The 20,140-nt window shown below is 41.7% G+C and overlaps 1 protein-coding gene across 1 annotated transcript; it reads right to left on the reverse strand.

The window, feature by feature from the left end:
* Nucleotides 1-13,438: 13,438 nt before the first annotated feature.
* Nucleotides 13,439-19,898, reverse strand: LOC111969824 (protein FAM72A). Its single transcript, XM_023996118.2, has 4 exons — nt 17,209-19,898; nt 16,848-16,925; nt 16,220-16,344; nt 13,439-15,791 (listed from the first exon to the last, which is right to left on the reverse strand). The coding sequence occupies exons 1-4, from the start codon at nt 17,352-17,354 to the stop codon at nt 15,697-15,699; spliced, it is 444 nt and encodes a 147-aa protein (XP_023851886.1). The 5' UTR covers nt 17,355-19,898; the 3' UTR covers nt 13,439-15,696.
* Nucleotides 19,899-20,140: the final 242 nt, after the last annotated feature.

Here is a 20,140-nt window from a genome sequence, read left to right on the forward strand (position 1 = left end):
GGGGGCATCAAAGAGCAGAGGTCAGGATTAGGAGGGGCAAGGGTCCCCATAATTAGAAGAATTGGCAGTGGCTAACTGGGCTCTATTCTTCTGAACAGTGGTGTCTTGCACGCTCTGAATGGCTTTCTCGGCGTTCCAGGCAGATCCAATAAAGAAGCAGGAAAACATATAAGTTGACTGCTACACAGTGACAGAGTGTACAGAACCTCTGAAGAGTTCCTAGACAGTGGATGTGCCAGCGGGGGAGCTCAGTCTCTGCTATCAGTGCCAACAGGGGTGTTGGTCATGTACACTTTCATAAGTACATGCAACAATAAAAACACCTATGATTGCTATCGTACCTTCACCACTGTAATTGGTCTTGCATGATGTATTCTCTGTATCCTTACAGACTGTGAACTTACAATGCCACATGGCTGGCTACCTCCTGGAATGTGGCCCCTTGGCCCCAACCCGGAGGTGTCCTGCTCATTTTAAGGTGACAGGAACATTGAAGCATGTAATCATCGATTTAATCTCTCGTTTTGTCAAATTAGCATTAAAGGAGAGAGGACTGAAATGAAAAGGACAGGTACTGGGTGGAAATGTTTGCAAAATGGATGCCACCTTTTATTTCTGCTATTACCAAAATTGTGGAGTTTGTGAAGAGACTGAAAAGGGACAGAGTGTAAAGGAGAGAGGAAAAAGTACTGGATGGATGAGCAAGTGGAGAAAAAAACATTCTACTTCTACCCGATAGGCCAACCTGCTGAGCGCTATTTATTTTTTATTTTTATTGTACTCCATTCTTGGTGTTATCTCCTGCTTTCCCAAGTGCAAACATCTGTGGCAGGTAGAAAGAATAGCCTATAGATAAGGTGAGCTCTATAGAGAGATTGTGGTAGAGAAAAAGGTTAATGGCAGCCCACCCCAATGGCAGAGTCGAAGTAAGGAGAACAGGGAATGACTCCATGTGCCCTGTGTTTGTACAACACCACCTTATTCCATCTCAAGCCCCACCCACACTCCTGCCTTGCCAGGAAAGTGGAAATTTCCACTAATTCAGTTTCTCCAACTCCCTCTAGGTTTCCCGCCTTCATTCTACATGTTCCTTACTGCGACTATTGGTCTGTGTAATGCCTGCCCAAAGGCATCTCATTGGTGGACCCCCTCACTACCCTTTTCCTCTGAACCTACATTCATAAGTCATGCCTTGAGTGTTTTTTTTTGTTATGTAACAAAACAACATGAAACCCCTTATCCACATCGAAGGGAGGTGGAAGGTTTTAAGTTCCTTGGCGTACACATCACAGACAAACTGAATTTATTTTTATTTATTTTATTTCACCTTTATTTAACCAGGTAGGCCGGTTGAGAACAAGTTCTCATTTACAACTGCAACCTGGCCAAGATAAAGCAAAGCAGTGCGACACAAACAACAACACAGAGTTACACATGGAATAAACAAACGTACAGTCAATAACGCAATAGAGAAAAAAAAGTCTATATACAGTGTGTGCAAATGGCATGAGGAGGTAAGGCAATAAATAGGCCATAGTAGCGAAGTAATTACAATTTAGCAAATTAACACTGGAGTTATAAATGTGCAGATGATGATGTGCAAGTAGAAATACTGGTGTGCAAAAAAGTAAATAAAAACAATATGGGGATGAGGTAGCTAGATTGGATGGGCTATTTACAGATGGGCTGTGTACAGCTGCAGCAATTGGTAAGCTGCTCAGATAGCTGATGCTTAAAGTTAGTGAGGGAGATATAAGTCTCCAATGGTCCACAAGTCTCAAATGGTCCACTCACACAGACAGTGTGGTGAAGAAGGCGCAACAGTGCCTCTTCAACCTCAGGAGGCTGAAGAAATTTGGCTTGTCACCCAAAACCCTGACAAACTTTTACAGATGCACAATCGAGAGCATCCTGTCAAGCTGTATCACAGCCTGGTACGGCAACTGCACCGCCCACAACCGCAAGGCTCTCCAGAGGGTGGTGCAATCTGCACAACGCATCACCGGGGGCAAACTACCTGCCCTCCATGACACCTACAGCACCCGATGTCACAGGAAGGCCAAAAAGATCATCAAGGACAACAACCACCCGAGCCACTGCCTGTTCACACCGCTACCATCCAGAAGGCGAGGTCAGTACAGGTGCATCAAAGCTGGGACAGAGAGACTGAAAAACAGCTTCTATCTCAAGGCCATCAGACTGCTAAACAGCAATCATTAACTCAGAGAGGCTGCTGTCTACATTGAGACCCAATCACTGGCCACTTTAATAAATGGATCACTAGTCACTTTAAACAATGCCACTTTAAATAATGCCACTTTAATCATGTTTACATATCTTACATTACTCATACCACATGTATATACTGTATTTTATACCATGTATTGCACCTTGCCTATGCCGCTCGGCCATCGCTCATCCATATACTTACATATTCTCATTCACCCCTTTAGATTTGTGTGTATTATGTAGTTGTTGGGAAATTGTTAGATGACTTGTTAGATATTACTGCACTGTCGGAACTAGAAGCACAAGCATTTCGCTACACTCGCATTAACATCTGCTAACCATGCGTATGTGACAAATGAAGTGTGATTTGATTTTTGCTCTCAAATGTAGTATTCTTTTATTTTTCTCTGAACAGATTTGACCACACACACTTAATAGATAGAGTTGGACTAGGTGCAAGACGTCACTACCCGTGGGGTCAGTCAGCATCGCTGTTAAACTTAGAATCAGTGGCTAATGGCTCAATAACGGTGGTTCTGACCAATGATGAGGCAGGGCTGTTGTGGGATCACAGAACAGATGATACATTTACATTTCCTTCTCCAGAAGATCAGACATTTTGCCTCCAATTTATACTGAACAAAAATATAAACGCAACATGCTACAATTTCAAAGTTACAGTTCATATAAGGAAATCAGTCAATTTAAATAAATGAATTAGTCCCTAATCTATGGATTTTACATGACTGGGAATATAAACTCAGCAAAAAAAGAAACATCCCTTTTTCAGGACCCTGTCTTTCAAAGATAATTTGTAAAAATCCAAATAACTTCACAGATCTTCATTGTAGAGGGTTTAAACACTGTTTCCCATGCTTGTTCAATGAACCATAAACAATTAATGAACACGCACCTGTGGAACGTTCGTTAAGACACTAACAGCTTACAGACGGTAGTCAATTAAGGTCACAGTTTTGAAAACTTAGGACACTAAAGAGGCCTTTCTACTGACTGAAAAACACCAAAATAAAGATGCCAGGGTCCCTGCTCATCTGCGTGAACGTGCCTTAGTCATGCTGCAAGGAGGCATGAGGACTGCAGATGTGGCCAGGGTAATAAATTGCAATGTCCGTTCTGTGAGACGCCTAAGACAGCGCTACAGGGAGACAGGACGGACAGCTGATCATCCTYGCAGTGGCAGACCACGTGTAACAACACCTACAGAGGATCGGTACATCCGAACATCACACCTGCGGGACAGGTACAGGATGGCAACAACAACTGCCCTTGGTGGAAGAGCTGAGTAACATCTCACAGCAAGAACTGGCAAATCTGGTGCAGTCCATGAGGAGGAGATGCACTGCAGAACTTAATGCAGCTGGGGGCCACACCAGATACTGACTGTTACTTTTGATTTTTACCCCCCCTTTGTTCAGGGACACATTATTCCATTTCTGTTAGTCACATGTCTGTGGAACTTGTTCAGTTTGTCTCAGTTGTTGAATCTTGTTATGTTCGTACAAATATTTACATTTATGTTAAGTTTGCTGAAAATAAACGCAGTTGACAGTGAGAGGATTTTTTTTTTGTTGTTGCTGAGTTTAGATATCTATCTGTTGGTCACAGATACCTTAAAAATAAAAGATAGGGGTGTGGATCAGAAAACCAGTCAATATCTGGTGTGACCACCATTTACATCATGCAGATCTCCTTCACATAATTGGTCAGGCTGTTGATTGTGGCTTATGCGAAGTTGCTGGATATTGGTGGGAACTGGAACACGCTGTTGTAGAAATCAACCCAGAGCATCCCAAACATGCTCAAAGGATGACATGTCTGGTGAGTAAGCAGGCCATGGAAGAATTGGAACATTTTCAGCTGCTGTGTACAGATCCTTGCCACTCCCTCCCTGCCTGCTCCCTCCCTCCGGCGCTCGACGTCGCCTGTCTACTAACCACCGGGCCTGGCAACCCACATTGCGCACACCTGCTCCTATCGTTAAGCACACCTGGACTTCATCACCACCTTGATTACTCTCCCTTCCTATAGCCCTCACCAACCTCAGTAATCAGGCAGTATTGGTTCTGTTTTCCTGTCAGACACGTCTCCTGTTTTGTAACGCTCTAGGCCCTAGAGTTTTGTAACGCTCTAGGCCCTAGGGGCATTATTAAACTAATCATCTGTACCTGCTTCCTGACTCCCTGCGTCTTCATTAAAGTGACATGGGGCTGTGCATTATCATGCTGAAACATGAGGCGATGGCGGAGGTTGAATGGCATGGCAATGTATCTCTGTGCATTTAAATTGCTATTTATAAAATGCAATTGTGTTGTTCGTAGCTTATGYCTGCTCATACCATAGCCCCACCATGGGGCACTCTGTTCACAACGTTGACATCAGAAAACCGCTCGCCCACACAATGCCATACACGTAGTCTGCAGTTGTGAGGCCGGTTGGATGTACTGATTTTTTTTTAAACGATGTTGATGGCTTATGGTAGAGAAATTAACATTCAATTCGCTGGCAACAGCTCTTGTGGACATTCCTGCAGTCAACATGCCAAATGCACACTCCCTTAACTTGAGACATCTGTGGCATTATGTTGTGTGACAAAACTGCACATTTTAGAGTGGCCTTTTATTGTCCCCAGCACAAGGTGCACCTGTGATCATGCTGTTTAATCAGCTTCTTAATATGTCACACCTGTCAGATGGATTGATTATTTTGGCATAAGCAAAATTCTCACGAACAGGGATGTRAACAAATTTGTGCACAACATTAGAGAGAAATAAGCCTTTTGTGCATATGGAACTTTTCTGGAATCTTTTATTTCAGCTCATGAAACATGGGACCAACACTTTACATGTTGCGTTTGTATTTTCGTTCAGTGTAGATTGAACACCAATGAGACGGTGTCCAAATTGAAATGTCTCAGCTCTTTTGAAATTAGACTATCTTTTGATGTAATAGGTAAATGATGGTTGGTAAATCAGATATGATCTTCTTTTTAGTCACAACCACAACAGTTGAAATGTGGGGTCGCTACTGGCTAGATCTTTATCTGGGGGTTTATAAGGCTACTTCCTCATCACCAAGGTAGGGAGAGACTGACATTCTGTTTATTCTAAAACGTTGGTGGTGCAGTAGTTTCGGAGACATTGTAGAAAAGCAAACATAGAAGGGGAAATGATGGTGTACTACAGAGTAATATGCATGTGTTAATGTTAGGCCACACTGACCTCAGCCCTATTATGAAGCACCAACAAAGAACCATCTGCACAGCCACCAGAGACCAGAGACGAGGAGGGACACTTTGGGGATAGGGTGGGGGAGGGACTGATAGGAGCCTAGAGACTAAGGAAGGACAGAGAATGAACCAGGGCCGGGCCGAGAGATGTTTGTATTTATTATGGATCCCTATTAGCTGCTGCCAAGGCAGAAGCTACTCTTCCTGGGGTATTGCAAAATGAAGGCAGTTATACAAAAAAACATGACATTACATTCACAGCAGATTTCACAACACATTAAGTGTGTGCCCTCAGGCCATTACTCTACTGCTACATTTCTACAACACAAAATCCATGTGTACGTGTGTGTATAGTGCATATGTTATCATGTGTGTGTGTGTATAGTGCGTATGTTATTATGTGTGTGTGTGTGTATGCGTGTGTCTGTGCCTGTGTGTGTGTGTCTTTTCATAGTCCCCGCTGTTCCATACTGTGTATTTTTATCTGTTTTTAAATCTGATTTTACTGCTTGCATGAGTTACTTGATGTGGAGTAGAGTTCAATGTAGTCATGGCTCTATGTAGTACTGTGTGCCTCCCATAGTCTGTTATGGACTTGCGGACTGTGAAGAGATCTCTGGTGGCATGTCTTGTGGGGTATGCATGGGTGTCTGAGCTGTGTGCTAGTAGTTTAAACAGACAGCTCTGAGTATTCAACATTTCAATACCAATTGTAATTTTCCTAAGTCCCTCTTTGTGGCACCTGACCACACGACTGAACATTAGTCCAGGTGTGACAAAACTATGGCCTGTAGGACTTTCCTTGTTGATAGTGCTGTTTTAAGAAGGCAGAGCAGTGTTTTACTATGGACAGACATCCCCCATCTTAGCTACTGTTGTATCAATATGTTTTGACCATGGCAGTTTACAATCCTGGGTTACTTCAAGCAGTTTAGTCTCATCGACTTGCTCAATTTCCACATTATTCATTACAAGATTTAGTTGAGGTTTAGGGTTTAGGGTTTAGGGAATGATTTGTCCCAAATACAATACTTTTAGTTTTTGAAATATTTAGGACAAACTTATTCAAGTGGAATGAAAGGACAAGGAGGAATAAGAGAATAGGTGTTTGGATCTGTAATAACMGGGAATACGGAGCCCTCATACAAAGCAGTGGTCTCCAGTGCACATGGTGAAATAAAGTTGGGGCTCAGGGGAATTTAGTGGTGTAAAGTACTTAAGTAAAAATACTTTAAAGTACTACTTAAGTCGTTTTTTGGGTTATCTGTACTTTACTATTTATATTTTTGACAACTTTTAATTTTACTTCACTACATTCCTAAAGAAAACAATGCCCTTTTACTCCATACATTTGCCCTGACACCCAAAAGTATTCGTTACATTTTTTATGCTTAGCAGCACAGGAAAATGGTCCAATTCACGCACTTACAGTATCAAGAGAACATCCATGGTCATCCCTATTGCCTCTGATCTGGCGGACTCACTAAACACAAATGCTTTGTTTATAAATGATGTCTGAGTGTTGGAGTGCCCCTGGCTATCCGTAAAAAAGTAATAAAAAAAAGGAAAAAATTGTGCCGTCTGGTTTGCTTTATATAAGGAATTTGAAATTATTTCTACTTTTACTTTTGATACTTAAGTATATTTKAGCAATTACAGTTACTTTTGATACGTAAGTATATTTAAAACCAAAGACTTTTACTCAAGTAGTATTTTACCTGGTGACTTTCACTTTTACTTGAGTCATTTTCTATTAAGGTATCTTTACTTTTACTCAAGTATGACAGTTGGGTACTTTTTCCACCAGTGGGGGATTTACATGGCTCCTCAGACACACAAACTAGAACACCCTTAGCAGCCTGTGAAATGGAGGGCAGCTGTAATTATTCATGAGCAAACTTCCTGTAAATGGCAGAATGACGCCAAGTCAACTGAAACTTAGAAGGCTGATCAAGACTAATGTTTAACCTAGCCCAGGGCCTGTTCTGTTTCCAGCAGACTCTGTCATCTCAACATTTCACATTTACCACAAACTGAGGGTTTTTAAGTCCACACCAGAACACAAGTATTTCACATGCATGTCCTCTCATAGAAGGGAAAACCACTATGAACAAGAACATAATAACATTGCTTGCTTTTTAATTTAGAACTACTGAAAAGTGATGGCTATCATGACTTTAATGCAAGTGTACTCACAATAGTGGCACTGCTGATAATGATATAACGTTGTATAATCATATTAAACGGACATCTGTGTCAATCACACAATCAATAACAAAATATATACAGGTAAAGGAGCTAGATTACTTAGCATCCGCTGCCCGTTAGCCTGTCTTTCTTGCCCAGCTGTAAGCAAAMGTGAACTGCTAGTGTTGCCGCTTGGTGTTGGACTGCCTTTATGTCAAGTATAGGGCTAGGCACAAAATTCACCCCAAAAAATACACAAAGCCTGGAAAACTGACCCTTTAAAGTGAGAATAAAACCTAAAACAGAACATGAATAAAATGGTATCTGAAGGTAGAGGTTCAATCAAAGGATTTGAAAAATAAATGTACAACCTGATTGGTTGGAGACTCTTGGTCGGCTGGTTGCCTAGCAACACATATTGTTGGGTGAATTGGAGGGGAATGGGGGGAGGGCTCTGGGCTCTTCAGTAATGTTCCAGAGCAGCAGGCAGACTAGGGAAATACCTGGCACAATTCCCAAATAGACAATCTGAAAAGGAAAGAGAGAGAAAAGGGAATAGGGTGAGAGTCTTAACTTACCGGTGGTGCAGATCACGGAGTTGTTGCAAATAAATAATATTTCTGGTTGTGTGAAGGGAGGTGATTTATCTGAGCAATAAAATCCATTGCACTCTCTTGTACTTAGAAGCTGATAACATGCTATATAAAAAGTGAATCCTACCAGGTGAGAGGGAAAATATGTAGTATATACACTTATCTAAATGTATTTGGAAAGGATTGACGAATTGCGTGCAAGTATTATGTAAAGAAATGAAGTGCAGTTTTGACTAGACCTACAGTGACGAGAGCCAAAAGAGAGAGTGAAGGCAAAAAGACAGGAAAAAAATTATACAAAACAGGACATTGACTGTAACTGATAAGGGCATAGAGGAGGTGAGATAGAAAGGGCAAAAATGAACAGGAAACAGGCCAGTTTGTAAAGCTCAGATAAGAGAGCGAGAGAGACAGAGAGTGTTTGTGTAGATGCAGGCCTGGCAAGTGTGGGTGTAAAATGTCTCTCAGCAAGTTTCCACTAGCTGCTCTTATGCCTTGTCTGAGACTAATCGCAATATTTCATGTGAAGCAAAATAGGGATAAGAATAGGGGCTCAAATCAGAGTAGACGACAAAAAGGGTAGTGGGGCCGAAGGTGGAGAAGTGAATGGAAAGAGCATGGGAGTAATAAGAGAAGGAAAATGGGAAGGAAATAGGAAAGTGAGGGAGACAGTGAAAAGAGGAGAGAGTAGGGAGAGCACTGGTGGCCTGCTGGTAGGCAGGGCYTAGAGAGTAGGAGGTGGGCCTTGGGACTGGGCTGGGGACTGGCTGGTGCAGGCGGTCTCCAAGGCCGATGTGGAGCCTTTGTCAGGAGGAAGAAATTAGGTTCTGTTGTGATTAAAGGGAAGGTTTCTATGGCAATGCAGCGAACTGCGCACAGAGAATTTAGTTGGGCGTGGAGGGTGGCTCAGTAAGAGTCGAATTTCAAAGCAAACATCCTCCTCCATACATCCTCCTCCATATCATCTCTCTTGCCCTGCCTCTTTCTCATATTTCTTTTTTATCTTTGATTTTTTTTAAATTCATAGTTACACAGTGAAGTTTCAGAGTGGATTAGTCACAGTCTCCCTTCTTTACAAACTGCTGTCAAATCTCTCCGTATAGGGACAGATACAGTCAGGTCCAAAATTATTAGCACCCTTGATAAAGATGAACAAAAAATACTATATAAAATAATACAAATACTGAGCTATATTGTATGCAATTTTTTGGGGAAATTATTTTTATACTAATGTGTGTTTGGGGTTATTGGAACACAGTATAATTGGTACTTGGGGTTATTTTCTTGCTGAAGATCCACTTGCGGCCAAATTTCAGCCTCCTTTTAGAGGCATCCAGGTTTGTGGCTACCAACATATTTTGTAGTAGCCCTTTTCTGTATATGCATATCTTTTTAACCGCAAAACCCACCACTGATCTGCGTGGCCAAAGAGCTCTAATTTCATGTCATCTGACCATAGCACCGGTTCCAATCCAAGTGCCAATGCCGTTTAGCAAACTCCTGGAGTTTACATTTGTGGAATGACATGAAAATAGAGCTCTTTGGCCACGCACACCAGCGGTGGGTTTTGCTATGAAAGAAATATGCAGAAAAGAACCTCATACCTACTTGTAAAATATGGTGGTGAATCTTTGATGTTATGGGGCCATTTTGCTTTCACTGGTCCTGGGGGCTTTAAGGTCAACGGTATCATGAACTTTACCTAGCGCCAGAACATTTTTAGACAAAAACCTGGTTGCCTCTACCGGGAGGCTGAAACTTTGACGCAAGTGAATCTTACAGCAAGACAATAAGCCCAAGTACAACTGAAAATCCACAAAGTAATTTGTAATTAATCACAAAATCAACATTTTGCAATTGCCATCTCAGTCTTCAGACCTCTGGTTTGAATTGAAGAGGGCAAGGACCTGGAAAGACTCTGCATTGAGGAATATAATTACATTTTTGTACCGCAATCACATTTTATATATAGTTCCCTATCTGCTTGAATAGGCATAAAACAATATCCTACAAATATTAATGATCAAACTTTTAGATATGAAAAGGAAATGAAAATTCCCTTGATACCAGTAACTGACAAGCAGGAAACAGACTAGAAGGATAGAGGTAGGAACCACCTGACACACATTGTCATTCAAAATCATTCAAACTCCTTCATCACATATTAAAGCCTTTATCGAAGCTCTTTAACAATGCAGATTGTTCTTTGTGGCTATCAATCTATACAGAGAACCTACAATGAGTGGAACGGCAATGATCTGCTGCCCTCTTGTGTTCAGTTGTCAGAGAGCAGGACAGCAGGGGGGTCTTGACAACAGACTTGAATAGGCAAAGCCGGATGGCCTGTGACACATAAAAAAAAACAGCTGGCTGCCAGACTGAGAGAAGTCTCCTAACCTAATTAGTTCAAGCTAAACAAATCACACTTTGTTGAAACAGACCATGATGATGCAGCACCATGGTTGTGGACGACAGGAAAAGGAGGACCGAGCACTCCCCCATTCTCATCGACAGGGCTGTAGTGGAGCAGGTTGAGAGCTTTAAGTTCCTTGGTGTCTACATCACCAACAAACTATCTTGGTCCAAACACACCAAGACAGTCGTGAAGAGTGCATGACAAAGCCTATTCCCCCTCAGGAGGCTGAAAAGATTTGGCATTGGTCCCCAGATCCTCAAAGTTCTACAGCTGCACCATCGAGAGCATCCTGACTGGTTGCATTGCTGCCTAGTATGGTAACTGCTCGACCTCCGACCACAAGGCACTACAGAGGGTAGTGCGTAGGGCCCAGTACATCACTGGGGCCAAGCTTCCTGCCATCCAGGACCTCTATATCAGGCGGCGTCAGAGGAAGGCCCTAAAAATTGTCAAAGTCTCCAGCCACCCTAGTCATAGACTGTTCTCTCTGCTACCGCATGGCAAGCGGTACCAGAGCGCCAAGTCTAGGTCCAAAAGGCTTCTTAACAGCTTCTACACCCCGAAGCCACAAGACTCATGAACAGCTATTTGCATTGTCCCCCACCCCCTATTTTACACTGTGGCTACTCTCTGTTTATCATATATGCATAGTGACTAACTCTACATGTACATTTTACCTCAATTACCTTGACTAACCTGTGCCCCCACACATCGACTCTGTACCGGTACCCCCTGTATACAGCCTCGCTACTGTTATTTTACAGCTGCTCTTTAATTATTATTTTTGACTTATCTATTTTTTACTTAACACTTATTTTTTCTTAAAAGTGCATTGTTGGTTAAGGGCTCGTAAGTAAGCATTTCACGGTAAGGTCTACACCTGATGTATTCGGCGCATGTGACAAATAACATTTTATTTAATTTGATCATAAAAAAAGAGTGTTATAGAAGTGCAAGTAATACTATCTATCATACATTAAATCAGAACTGAAACAGAGACATTTGGTCATTTACTTTTGGTTGAAATTCAGGTGATAATACTACATGACAAAAGCAGCTATTCTCCCTAGGCCGAGGTCCTTCACCTGGTGGGTAGCTATGGCGGTGTCTGTGTGTGCCGCTCCTCTCAAGCCACTAGGGGGCGCCGGTGGCAGTTGGACGGCAAACTCATCTTTCTCCTCGCTTCTGCATGACGCAATGATCCCTCCGTCAGCAGGACCTATGGAATAGTATCGCTTATAGCGGGCATACAGTAATTGAGAGGGTTCATGTTGAAAGTACAGGATGTTTGAACGGTTTGATCTTCATCGACAGTCTTAGTAGTCCGGTCATCAAGGTGAAGGTGAAAAACAAAGATTGCAAAGTATCATAACCGAAAATGATATTGTTTGAAGGGTATGATTCTCTGGCGTAGTCTTCCCTGGGATAGAGGCCGCTCTTCCTCGTCAGTAAGAGGAGACTCCTCCGTGTTATAGTCATCCCTGAAGAGCACAATCACTCACGCAGGGTACATGTAGACACACACAAGCTAAAACCAATACACAAAAGTACCAACCCAGTGACTGGAGGCTGTATGATGATATGCCGTCTGGTGACTTCTGGGTTCTAACCCAGTAGAAAAATCAGGTCAGGTCTTTTGGTTAATACTCCTTATCAATATCCTGTGAGAAGAAACACTGCACAGTGTGACGTGTGTGTACATACAGACTGACAGTAGACTGGTCCTGATCTTTATGCTAAAAGATGAACGAAGCAAAGTACAGTGAGATCCTTGATGAAAACCTGCTCCAGAGCGCTCAGGGCCTCAGACTGGGGGCGAAGGTTCACCTTCCAACAGGACAACGACCCTAAGCACACAGCCAAGACAACGCAGAAGTCTCTGAATGTCCTTGGGTGGCCCAGCCAGAGCCTAGACTTGAACCCGATCGAACATCTCTGGAGAGACCTGAAAATAGCTGTGCGGCAACGCTCTCCATCCAACCTGACAGAGCTTGAGAGGATCTGCAGAGAAGAATGGGAGAAACTCCCCAAATACAGGTGTGTCAAGCTTGTAGCGTCATACTGAATAAGACTGGATGCTGTAATCGCTGCCAAAGGTGCTTCAACAAACTACTGAGTAAAGGGTCTGAATACTTATGTAAATATATGTATAAAAAACTGTTTTAGCTTTGTCATTATGGTGTATTGTGTGTAGATTGATGAAGGGAAAAAAACATTTTAATCAATTTTAGAATAAGGCTGTAACGTAACAAAATGTGAATAAAGTCAAGGGGTGTGAATACTTTCTGAAGGCTGTGTCTTACTATACTTTAGGACTTTTTGGGGACCAACAATTTCCATTGAAAAATCCTTCCCGAACATTCATTTTAACCCTAACTCTTAATCCTAAAATAGCCTTTCTCAAAGTGTGGATGGCAAAATGGCCTCACTTCTCTGAATTTTCGTTGGTTTACTATTCTTGTGAGGACTTCTGGTACTCACAAGTATAGTAAAACCTACACACGCACGTCTGCTGAGTGTGCATATGGACTCCTACCATGGCTGTGCTGTATTGTGTGTTGCAGGGAGCTGGCAGAAGCACTTGAGAGCTGCCATGGCTGGCTGGCAGATCAGGACCAGGACAGTCAGAGCAACATTCCAACATCACATCCACAGACATTATACCTACACAGTTAGGGCTGAACTCAATGTGAGAGAACTCACATGTGAAGACTTGCTTCAGTACCTGAAGATTCTTTGTGACCAAAAAGTTCACAAAACAATAGATATTTTGGAAAAGGTGTATTATCAATACAATAAGCATTAAAAATGACAAATGTTTCAAACTACCAATGCAGTTTCAGTGCAATTTCAGAATATACATATTTTTTCAGCAGGGCAAGTCACATCAGTATAAACACAGCAAATGCCTGTTAATAAATACATACATTAAAATTAATAAATAAAAGCACGCTACTTAAGTTAATCATATTCAAGGGAGATTTCTATTTTTTTTTTTTTAATTGGTCACTGTTTTGATGGTCTTTGATTATCTCCCTATTGTCCTATGCAATAGGAAGCTCTCAGGTGATACCTTCACTAAGGTAAAACTTCAAAACAAAAATCAGCCTCCAAACGTAACACTCAAATGCAAGTGAAATGTAAAATAAAGAGAAAAATAAAAACTACAGTACACTACAAAACATTGCTTTTGTGAATGAAAATTAAACAAAAAGGAACATTTAAGTGAAAAGAGATTGTCTGTGGGATTTAGATAATTGGCTAATAATTTTGTTAAATCATGTCACAAGATGTGATCTACTAAGCCAGAGCTTAGAACATCATTTAAATGGTCCAATGCAGCTGCTTTCACCTCAATATGAACTCACTTCTGGGTAACAATCAAGTACCTTGATGTGATAGCTTTGAATTAAAATGGTCAAAAATAAACAAAAATAGCTTCTTAGCAAAGAGCAATTTCTCAAGCAAGATTTTTGCTAAGCCTGTCGGAGTGGTCTGAGTGGGGAGGGGAAACGGAAAACTAGTTGTTATTGGCCGAGAGGTTTGGAACTCTTTCTTATTGGTCCATTAACCAATTTACTGCCTGGTGGTGATACCAGGCACGTCAAAACTCCATCCCACCAAAACAGGCTGCAATTTCAGGTGGTCTTTTCAAACAGCTCTTACACCAAAAAGGCATTATCATCATATTCACACTTTCACAGTATTATTCCAACCTCAGTGTGGAAACATAGAAATCACATTTTTGACTGCGCTGGGCCCTGGTGACTGCCATTTCAAATTGGCGACTGCCATTTCAGGTATTTGGTGTGTATGTCTACCTTTCGTACTGCTCGTTATCACCCCAAAATAATTTCCCATGTGAGCTTCAACATATCTTTTTAACACAGGAATAGCTTGTCTGCTTGAACTGGGAGGTATATTATTAACGGAAATGTAAGATACGTCACTCATTGCGACAGTACTTGCTGGGCACCGATGCATCAAAACAAAGCTAGCGAACACATTTTAGTTCCAGTGAGAGAGTGAGCATGACCTCCTGCAATGACAGTCAGCCCACAGTTCTCCACAGAATACAAATCAGATCCAAGGCCATTAGAATACAAGTCGAGAAGGTTGGCTGAAGCAAAAGCTTCAGCAGCAATAGAAAGTTCTGCTCTACACAGGCACTCCTTTATATAAGTGATCCATACTCAAATATACAGTATACTCATATGGTGCTCTGACAAGCACACAACCGTTCAAGTGTTCAATCATACAGGGTTTGGATAGCAACTTTCTCACTGTTTTTGCTGCAATATTGTTACTATGTCAACAATGTAGTGAGTGGACATCAACTTTCCTTTTCACGATCATGTATTTTCTGTCCGGCTCCTTCGCCAGGTTCAGATGACATGTGCGTAATTAGGCCTAATCTATTTTCCTAGAGCATCTTCAGTCCCACCACAGAGGCGCCCTAGAACCAAACTCGTATCTATACCGTATGTTCTAGTACCATCTGTTGAGCACACTGGCCCTCCTCATGAAAGAGTGACAAGATAAACTGGCAAATACTCAATGTAAACAATGTCAGATTCTGAAACTTAAACACAACATCATCGTGATTGTTCAAGGACCAACACAGGACTGACAAAAATCTAAAACACAGCATACAATGTTCAATCCAGTGTCCAATGGCAATAGGCAACCCAAAGGGTATAAAACATGTGAAATGTTAAGACCATCCATCCATCCGGCTGTCTGTCGGTGAATGAGAAAGAGGAGTTTGTTTGAGTGGGGATTCAGTTGTGAGTTTGAGGAGAGAGGGCAGTTCCGGTGGTTGGTTTCACCCAAAGAGAGAGAGAGAGAGAAAGATCGGACCGTGAGAGGAGAGTGTGTTTCTAACGGACAGATGTTGGGAAGGGGGATGTGGTCACAGGGTAAGCCCCCCTCTCCTCTTTCGCTCACTGCTTCTTCTCCGTCTGTTCCTGGGGGTTCTGGTAGGTCACAGGGTAACGTCTTGCTCCTCCATCTCTCATCCCTCTCTACCTGATACACTCCTCCTCTGATGGGCTTTCTGATTCCTCGTTCTCGCTGTCCTCTAGCTCGGGAAGGTCTCCCCACAGCAACAAGTTTAAACCTGCAACAAAAGACAAAGTCAACACCAAAGTTTGTGTGTGGCAGACTGTGTGGTGCAGCAGTTTAATTAAGTCTTTCCTCGCCAACTAGCTAAGTCAATCAAAAATTGGCCAAAGCTGAAACAGGCTGGCATCAAGGCGTTGCACAACGACCCCAAGTAATATATTCAACCTCTGCATTTTTTTTCTGCTGGTGTTACTGATGTGGTAGTATAGATAGGAAGAGTGCACACACAATGCCAAACATTGTGTCAGTCGGTGTTGCATCTTGTCACAAACTATGCATTTAGGGGAAATTCTTCTTTACATTTACTTTAACTAACTCCTTTGGGTTCAGGACATTCCTCTTGGGATACAGTCTGTATTCTTCATGAGCAGGTACTGTAAGAGGTCAGTGTGCTGGGAGACAGTGAGTGAAATAAGTTTTAACCTGTAGCATCCAGTCGGTTGAGGGTGGACACAGCATCACTGTTAAACATCCAGAAATGGCCATTGTTACAGGACAGCAAGCAGGGCTTACAGGGAGCGACCACGTGATACCCCACAACATTACCACTGAAGAAGGGGAGAGAGGGGAGGCAGAGAGGGGGAAATAGATACAGAGAAAGGGGGAGGGGGAAATTGATATATATATATATATATATAGAGAGAGAGAGAAGGAGGATGAGAGAGAAACAAAAAAACATGTCAGCTTTTTATAGGGAGCACCTGTGAAAGTGCTAACTATCAGTAGGCAGTAGGTGTCTATTATCTACCCAATGCGTTTCTGTGAACAACAACAAAGCAGGAGAAACAAAAGGGGCCTGACAAAAGCCTCCCTGTACCCACCAAACTGCTGGCTCAACAACTTTCCTACTAAAGCACAACACATGGACATTTGCATGCATTTACATTGGCATTTGTCAATATAAATAAACAACACCCCCACCAAAACAGCCACAGCGGTGTTGCGCTGTTATTTTGTAAACAAAAAAGCACATAGGATTATATGGTGATGAAAACAGGTTAGAGTTTTGCGAGTAGGCAAATCTGTGATTACAGTAACGTTAAATACATACCATTTCAGGCAGGCGATATCTCTCAGTTTGCATCTGCAGCTTTCTGTAGAGTAGCAGCTGGCCACAAAGTCAACAGTTCTAGATGAGGTGGGGGTGGGGGTGTTATTGGGATTGTTAGAAAGAACAAAGGGGCACCATCTCATTCTAGCCATAGAGTGCGATAATGGATAAGAACTTACGTCGATTTATAAAGTATTCACTATATCTCACAGTAATCACAAACACTCAACATATGAACAAAAACAACTGACCAATGAGCGACCCCCCCCCCCATAGAAAACATAATATTAGCTCATTAGTCACAACTCCATCCACACATTCAGTGATCATGTCCTAACAACATAGTGGCTGTATTGCTTACCTGTTGGGAGGTATGTCAGTAGAAAACAGCTCAATTTCTGTGTCTGCAAGAAGTACTGCCTTCATTCCTCTTGTGCAGAGAAGACTCTCACAATATATACAATTCACTTGAGTGACACATTTGTTTTTGAAGTTGGAGGTAGACATGCTCTTTAAATACTGCTCTGCTAGCCCCAGAATCCCAGTGTCCAGAGGAAATGTGTCAGAACAGATCGATCAATGTAGCAATGGTAGCTCCTCTGAAGCGAACGTTACCAAAAATAAAAATGTATAGCTAACTGTTACCTAAGTTAGCTAGCTAAACACTATTGTTACTGGATAACTTAGTAGGTAACTTAGCTAGCAACAACTAGCTGGATGACGTTAGAAGCAGGTTGGTTATAAAACATACGCCACAAATCAGATGGCGTAACGTTGTCATATAGCTACCGTTAACGTTTCCACGTCTATATTGGAGGTGTCAATAATTAGCTAACTAGATAGCTACCGACTCTTGTTGATAGCAAGCTAGCTACGTTAACAAGATAGCTATCGTTAGCTACGTTCGTTAAAGTAACGAGTGACCACAATAACACAGCATCCGATGTTCAAAATAGCTAATGGTCTGTTGCCATTTCAATTTATCTTCGAAGTGCTCTTCTCATATGAAACAATTTCCTGAATCTTTGTTCAGTTACGTCGTTGCATTCACAGATTCTGTCAAATGTTGTAGTAGTAGCCAGCTAGTTTCACTGTTGTGTTGATTGTTTATAACTTCCTGTTAGCTACCGATACTTCCTGAAACATTTTTAAACGGCGTTATCTCGAATTTCGATTGGCTCTCGAGGACAATAATGACTATTCCATTGGGTAATAATCGTACATCACGCCTACCTAGATAATCTTGACAGTCGATTTAAAGGATGTTATGCCATTCATAATCAATTCAGCCAATCGAAAGATGCAAAATCTCATATTTTTCCATGAAGAGGCGGAGTTATTTGGGGAGAATTTGTGAAGAAAGCACCAAATAAATCTTCACGAGGGACTTAAATTAAATAGTAAAGCTCGTATTCTCATGGAAATCGACATACGAGGTAAAAATCTATTTGGTGCATGTATAAGATCTGCTTTTAGCAACTTACACGGTAAAGCGTGTGCGATGCAGTATGTGTTTATATCACACAAATAGTTAGAAAAGTAACTTTTGCAACTCATGACTTAGATGTATGTCAACGTTTGTAGAAAGACAATGTGTATCTAGCTAGTTAGCTAACGGTATCCCGGAGACTTGACCTTCTTATTATACCTCAGTGGACTTGACTAGCTAGCTCCTTAGCCTACCTCTGGTCCCGATACTTTTTCTATGGCAAAAAATTGCGAAATGCCTTATTCTTATAGCCTGATGTAACCATCAATATTATTTTCCCCTTCACCTATGGATTAGTGAAAAGGAAATAATTGTGAATTTTGCGAACAGGCTGGTTCCACAAGGCTTTCATTCTTATGCCACACATTCTCAAATGCAACAGTTGTATTTCCCTCCACGTATAAAAGCCTTTAGTTTTTCACATTGTTGTAATGTAAGTATTTAAATGTCCTCCTATTTCTTTTCTACAGCCAAATGCATCTTGGGACAATATTGCAATTTGCGAGACCAATGCGTGATCTGACCGCAGATAGAACAATGAGCTAATTATAAATATATTTGATCTGAATGTCTGTAAAAAAAAATATATACATGATAGATTTTGACCTCATGCTACAATTCCAGGCTATATTGCAGCCTACTACTCTGCAAGATCCAATGTTGTATATATAGCATCATTAATATCATCTGTAGGGCTAAACTTTGATAGCACCTTCTTTAAAGGGGTTGTCGCTCAGCTGCTATAGTTAGTTTAGTAAAACAGCTATAACTCATTGATTGGTTGACATTGTGATATGCCCATGTTTTGCAAGCACCACTATTTCACTCAATGAGATAGGCCTAGGCTATATTAACTGTAACGTGTTCTAAGCTACCTATAAACTAATACAAAGTGTAACTGCCTGTATAATTTACAAGCCTTTATATAAGGTACCCCAGTTTGTTTTGAAGTGTTATTACCTTTTTCTGAGTTTTTGCTTTTCACAACACACCCGAGTTAAACTGTTTTTAGTCAATTATATTGTCAATGTCATGGGCACATTGGACCACATTGAACTGAAATATATTTGGACCTGTATGTTCTCTGGGCTCTGCCAGATATGGCCCCACCCTAAAAAAATCGAATGCATTTCTCTCGGATAATTAGTCAATCACAATTCAAGAGTACAGCTATTATATTGAGTCAGATTAGCCCTATGTGTTATTACAGTGTAGTGTGTAGGCAAGGGTCCGTTCACCAACTCTAACCGTCACTGTTAAGAACTACAGTTGGATCTCATCTGACTGCCCTCCCAACCCTGTAAGCTCTACGCCCACCCCCTAGACACATGGCAACACCCAGCATCTGGCCTAATCACTGCAGTATCAATAAAGTTGCCCATTGTTATAGGTTTGAATGATGTGTAAAGCCCACTATTTTATCCATACATACACAGTATTAAATACTGGGCTAGTGTGATAATGAATATGTATGGACAAGCACTCTGCAGTTTATGTATCAACCAAATAAATGCGATACATTGCATAGTGTGTGGGCTTTTCCCCATGCCTGCGCATTGGCTTCCCATTCCCAGCTCATCCATGTACCCCACTCTGACTCTAGGAGGAAGAGCAGACAGCCACGGAGCCAGGCCATCCTCCGACCGTCGTGGTTACAACCACTCACTGAAGGACTAAACTTTTTGGGAGTCTCCTCATCCGGCGGTGCTGGCTGACTGGTTATTGTTGGTTTAGGGGAATGCATCTCTCCTCTGTTTGCTCTATAAACGGTTTTGGGAACGCATTGAGGAAAGGGTCCACACGA

The sequence above is a fragment of the Salvelinus sp. IW2-2015 genome, linkage group LG11 (assembly GCF_002910315.2).
Source record: "Salvelinus sp. IW2-2015 linkage group LG11, ASM291031v2, whole genome shotgun sequence".
In the NCBI taxonomy this organism is placed as follows: domain Eukaryota; kingdom Metazoa; phylum Chordata; class Actinopteri; order Salmoniformes; family Salmonidae; genus Salvelinus; species Salvelinus sp. IW2-2015.